This window comes from Sinocyclocheilus rhinocerous, unplaced genomic scaffold (genome assembly GCF_001515625.1).
Source record: "Sinocyclocheilus rhinocerous isolate Xijiao unplaced genomic scaffold, SAMN03320098_v1.1 scaffold2604, whole genome shotgun sequence".
NCBI classification, from domain to species: Eukaryota; Metazoa; Chordata; class Actinopteri; order Cypriniformes; family Cyprinidae; genus Sinocyclocheilus; species Sinocyclocheilus rhinocerous.
The window spans coordinates 118,959-124,446 of record NW_015636063.1 but is presented as its reverse complement, the minus strand read 5'-3'; the positions used below and the strand labels follow the sequence as shown (position 1 = coordinate 124,446).

Here is a 5,488-nt window from a genome sequence, read left to right as displayed (position 1 = left end):
GTGAAAACCAACATTTGTTTACAGGATCAAAGGAAGCAAAGTTTTCTTTACTTTAGCAAAGGAAAACCAGTCTCCTCTTGGCTTATATCGAAATCCTCCGACATTCTTCTTTACAAATCCTCGTTTTGTACTTCTAAAAAGTGTTTTGTTTTGATTTCTCCCCTGCGCTTCCGCGTTCATCACTTCTGAGCAGCGCGTGCGCAGCGCTGACCTCATACGTCACTACAGGAGGCCTTTGTTCACCCCCCCGGAGCTGTGCGAGACATTTTTTATGGATGGGCGCTTTTTATTTAACTTCTTTTGGACTGATGCATGCAACACCCGCTGAGTGGCATTAAACAGCTTGAAAGATCAAATACAATTTTTAATATAACTCCGACTGGATTCGTCTGAAAGAAGAAAGTCATATACACCTAGGATGACTTGAGGGCGAGTAATTTATGTGCAAATGTTTTGGGTGAACTAACCCTTTAATAATATTATAATAATAACTTAATATCACTTAATAAATACTGCTATTTAATGCAGATTCCTTGTTAATGTACATTGAAATAGCTAGAAATGTCACGAAATGTCATATATTTGAATGATTTGTTTAGAAATATATAATTTTTGACCAATCAGTATCAAGTATTCTAGCGAGCCATGTAATAATGTTTTGTATTAATAACTTATTAGTGAGCATTACTATAAAGTGTTGCTTAACAATCAGTAACACAATACCACATGCCTTGTGCAACATAAAAACTTGCATTTTGCATTTTGTACATCCCATTATGTGTATACAATTCAATTATATGAAAAAAAAAAAAAATGCAAATGGTGTGTTAGAATTTACCAAATTTTATATTATTACTTTTTCATTCTGCTTTCTCTGAAATAATACGATTAAATTTTATTTTATGTTCAATTTTATGTTTCTATTCAGTTTTATATATTTAGCAGTACTCTAATGCTGGTTAGGAAAAAAAGTAAATATTTTATAATATTTTATCTCATAAATATATAAATGAAAACATATAATTGCCTTGCTAAGCAGTGTCCCTTGCAAGAGGATCATTATATTTGGTGGTCCGTGGCATTAACCCGTCCTGTCCTTGTATTTACAGAATCACAATGCTAATAATGCTTCAACAGTCCCTGTCATTGTGAGCGGCTCACAGCTTTACATGGTAATTATTCCTTAAGCTCTTCAGTCCATCAGCGCCAGAGAGTGAGGGTGCTCAATGATGTCATTACTGGACTTAAGACAGACTTAAACGTTAAGAGCAAACATCGACCAATCAGAGGGCAGAGTCAGGTGTGATCAAGATGGCAGCGTTGATCCCTTTAAAGTGCTGAACCACCAGAGGAAACCATGTGACTTCCTCTGCCACAATACATCCGTTTTGCAATGACTCTTTCTGTATCGTATCCTGTGTCTCTGCATCTGTTCGGGTCTTTCTCACAATTACTCGCTGTATAATACAACCCAAGTGTCTTCAGTGTGTGCAGACTTGAATGATCTGAGTTTTAATCTTAATAACCGTTAGTGTTTACTTCACAAGGGTTTCTGCTGAGACAAGCATTATACAGGAAGTATTTGAACTGGTACATGCAAATATTTATTCAATATTCAAATCGGTAGGACAGCAAAATCATAAATGAGATCTCTTTAATATCTTATTCATTTCTCTAAGACAGCACTGAGATGAAATGGAAAGTAAATGGAGAGACAGTTATCGAACCGAATTTGAACCAACACTGAACTGACGTGAGTGAAATAATAGAGTTTAGAGCTGATTTACAGCAGAATTTGTCTCATATTTGAAGACGTATGCATCATCGATTGTTTTGTTTTATTCCTGTGAAGCTACTTTGAAAGGTTTGTATTGTATAAAGCCTATATAAATAAAGGTGACTTGACTTTACCAAAGTTTCCTACTTCTCAGATGTTTTGCCTGAGAATTACTCCAGTAATCTCACATCAGAAGTCAGAGAACTCAATACAAACAAAATATTTCTCAGCAAATTCTGTCAAGAGTTGTCATTTCACGTGTTAATATCTCACTGTATGACAACTATCTACTCGTTTGAATCTATTTGTATTTCTATGACGGAATTTTAGGAGAAACTTCGGAAACAACTGATAAATCAACAAAACATATTTGAGAACTTAGTTTCCTGAGTTAATAAAAAGTATTTCATTTGCGCAAACTCAACACCACGCACCGATATGCTTTTAGAGGGTCGTATCTTCCCACATAGCATCATATACTATGAAAATCAAGCATATGGTAGAAGACTTTGAGAGATACGTACCATTAAACAGGTGAAGATGATGATGAATATTGTGAGGCAGATAACCAGCACATAGAAGCCGTCTTTACCCCAAATGCTGTTCTTCTCATGGTGGTCTTTGAAAACAGTCTTCTGCTCAAAGCCAGACAGAAAAGAACATCAACAGTCTGAAGACCCAACAATGTCAAGCCTCATCTGATCTGCAGTGCAGGCGTGAAGTTTGAGAGCCCTAACATACATTTATACTGTGCTTGAGTAAAAGTGATACAAGGATCAACAAGTGCGATCTTAAGGAAGACATTGACAGAAGCTGACTCCACCCCTAAATCTGCCCACACACACACTGGATGACACGTCCTGCAACACAAATGCACCTGTACTTGGGTAGTTGACAGCAGGGCCTTGTAAGGTGATGTGCTATATTCAGTTTAATCATATTTGAATTATCATTTTGATTATCTTTCTTGTTATTTCACTACTATTAATCAAGAGACTACATTACATAACTGTACTTAAAAATTCACTTGTGTCATACTGCAAAAAAAGCTAAAAAATTGTGGCAAAACACTACAATAATTATATAATGAATAATTTATATAATGAGTAATTTCCATTAAATAAAGACAATAATTCATTACAAAACATCGGCACCAAAGAGGATGTGCTATATGATTCATTATCATGTGTTAAAATGCATTATACCTTTTATATAAAAAAAACAGCTTGTCCAAATGAGAAGTCAACTTTGTGTCAGTGTTATTTTAGTATAATTGATATACTATTTTAGTTTTTGTTAATATTTCTAGAATATATTAGATTTCATTTTTATATTTTCTGCTTTCACTTAAAGTTTCAGTTAAAAGTTTTCAAATTTTGTAGTTTTTTTGTTATTTTTTATTTTTATTAGTTTTTAAATGTCTATAGTTTTCATTACTTGTATTTATGAGTTTTAGTTCATTTAGTTTTAGTTTCTTTAGTACTTCAAGTTAAAATAAACAAAAACGAGAAATTATGCCTTGGAAAATAACTCAAATATATTATTTCAGTTAATGTTGAATTATTTTATTCTTTTTTTATTTTAATTAACCATAATAATCCTGCTTTGCATGCACTGAAGTGCAGGTGAATAGAAAATTAAATTAGAATAAAAAATGATGACAGAATTGTCATTTTTAGGTGAACTATTCCTGTATTGTATTATTATTATCCCTTATATTTTTGCATTTAAAAAAGATTTAATATTTTGTTATGCTTTTTTACAGGATGTAAATGTATTTCAAAAACTCAGACAACACTGCTTATGGCGGCCAAAGGAAGCACAAATATGGTGCAAGCTGACAATGGCCCTCACTACGGCCCACTGATGCAAATCGGATAGGTTTGCCAGAAAAGGTCAATATGTAGGAGGCAGGACTGTTACTCTGCTACCATTTTTAGTCACCTACTGCTATGCAACGCAACAACTGTACGTTCTGCAGTTTAACAGCAGACTATAACTTCATCCTAGAGTTCTTGAGACACAAACCTCAGTGGATGCCTCAGTGGTGGCAAGCGGCCCAGAGCTGTGGTGAAGGGTGTTGATGTTGAGCAATCGGATCATTTCCTCATGTGCCACAGGTTCTGATGCTCCAACAGATGACACATACAGCTCGATGTCATCATTCTCCTCCTAAAACCATGAAGAATGGTGCATGAAGAATATCCTTTACAATTAAACAAATAAACAAGTCAACTTAACTGTTTTAAATGAGCAGTTTTAACTGTTGTATGAACTTTCATTTCTGGGTTTTCTTGAAAAATAACTAAAATATATTTTACACAATCATTTATTTTGGTTCTAATGTTTAAAATATCTTGTAACATTTAATTATATGTATTTACATTTACATTTAATCGTTTAGCAGATGCTTTTATCCAAAGCGACAGGAGCAATCTAACCAACAAAGAGCAACAATATATAAGTGTCCAACAGCCACACCCGCAGGTAAAGTTACAGCGGAGGCTTGCCTCCCTTCGGTCCATTGACTTTCTACAGAGACCCCTTAGTGTGCTGTGCCTTTTCTGGAGGCTCATTGAGAATGAATGGGGGAAAGTCACGTGAGAGGAGGCAATGCCTCCATTGCACTATAATTGGATATGATCGGTTATGATTGGATGTGATTGGTTCGTGTGATAAATCCCACCTCTTGTTTTCGTGCGAGCTCTTGGTCTGAATGAAGAAAATTATACGTAGTAAATGAAGTAAATGAAAAAAGAAATGAAGAAAAGTACATAGAATAGAAACAGAGAGAGTATTAGAGGGTCAAGTTATTATTTTTTATAATAAATAAAAACAAGTAAAACGGAGAACGCTGGTGTTAGAGGGTCACATTTTATTTTGTAATAAATAAAAGTAGATAGAATAGAAATAGAATAGAATAAAATAAAATAGAGTGCTAGTGTTACAGGGTCAAGTGTGATATATATTGTAATGTATATCAAGTGTTACAGGGTCAAGTGTAATATATATTGTAATGTATATCAAGTGTATATATATATATATATATATATATATATACAGTGCCTTGCGAATGTATTCATACCCCTTCATTTTTTTCACATTTTGTTTTCTTGCTGCCTTATGTTAAACTGCTTTAGATGAGTTTTTTTCCACAACAATCTACACTCCATACACCATAATTGTCAAGCAAAAAAACTGGTTTTTAACATCTTTGCAAATTTATTAAAAATAAAAAAATAAAATGATTCCATTGCATAAGTATTTATACCCTTATCTGGGACAGTTGAAATTTAGCTCAGGAGCATTCATTTTGCTTGTAGATATTAGGACTCCTGGCCAAACTGAGCAATTGATGGAGAAGGGCTTTGGTTAGCATGGTGACCAAGAACCTGATGGTCACTCTAGTTGAGCTCCATGATCATATGTGGAGATAGGAGAAATCTACAGAAGGACAAACATTGCTGCAACACTCCACCAATCCAGTCTTTATGGCAGTGTGGCCAAACTCAATCCTCTCTTCAGTTAAGACACATGAAAACACACTTGGAATTTACAAAAAAGCACCTAAAGGACCCTCAGACTGTGAGAAACGGTGGTCTGATGAACCTCAATTCTAAGCATCATGTTTGAAGGAAACCAGCTCCGCTCATCACCTGCAGAGTACCATCCCAAAAGTAAAGTGTGCTGGTAGCAGCCTCATGCAGTGGG

At 34.7% G+C, this 5,488-nt stretch overlaps 1 protein-coding gene across 1 annotated transcript in view; it reads right to left on the bottom strand.

Moving 5' to 3' along the window:
• LOC107747646 (tyrosine-protein phosphatase non-receptor type 5-like) overlaps window positions 1–5,488 on the bottom strand; it is a 34,297-nt gene that overhangs the window by 15,873 nt on the left and 12,936 nt on the right. The window contains exons 3-4 of the mRNA XM_016562239.1: window positions 3,806–3,949; window positions 2,302–2,412 (exon numbers count right to left, since the gene is read on the bottom strand). Of these exons, the coding sequence (XP_016417725.1) occupies window positions 2,302–2,412; window positions 3,806–3,949 (255 nt within the window). The remainder of the gene's footprint in view (window positions 1–2,301; window positions 2,413–3,805; window positions 3,950–5,488) is intronic.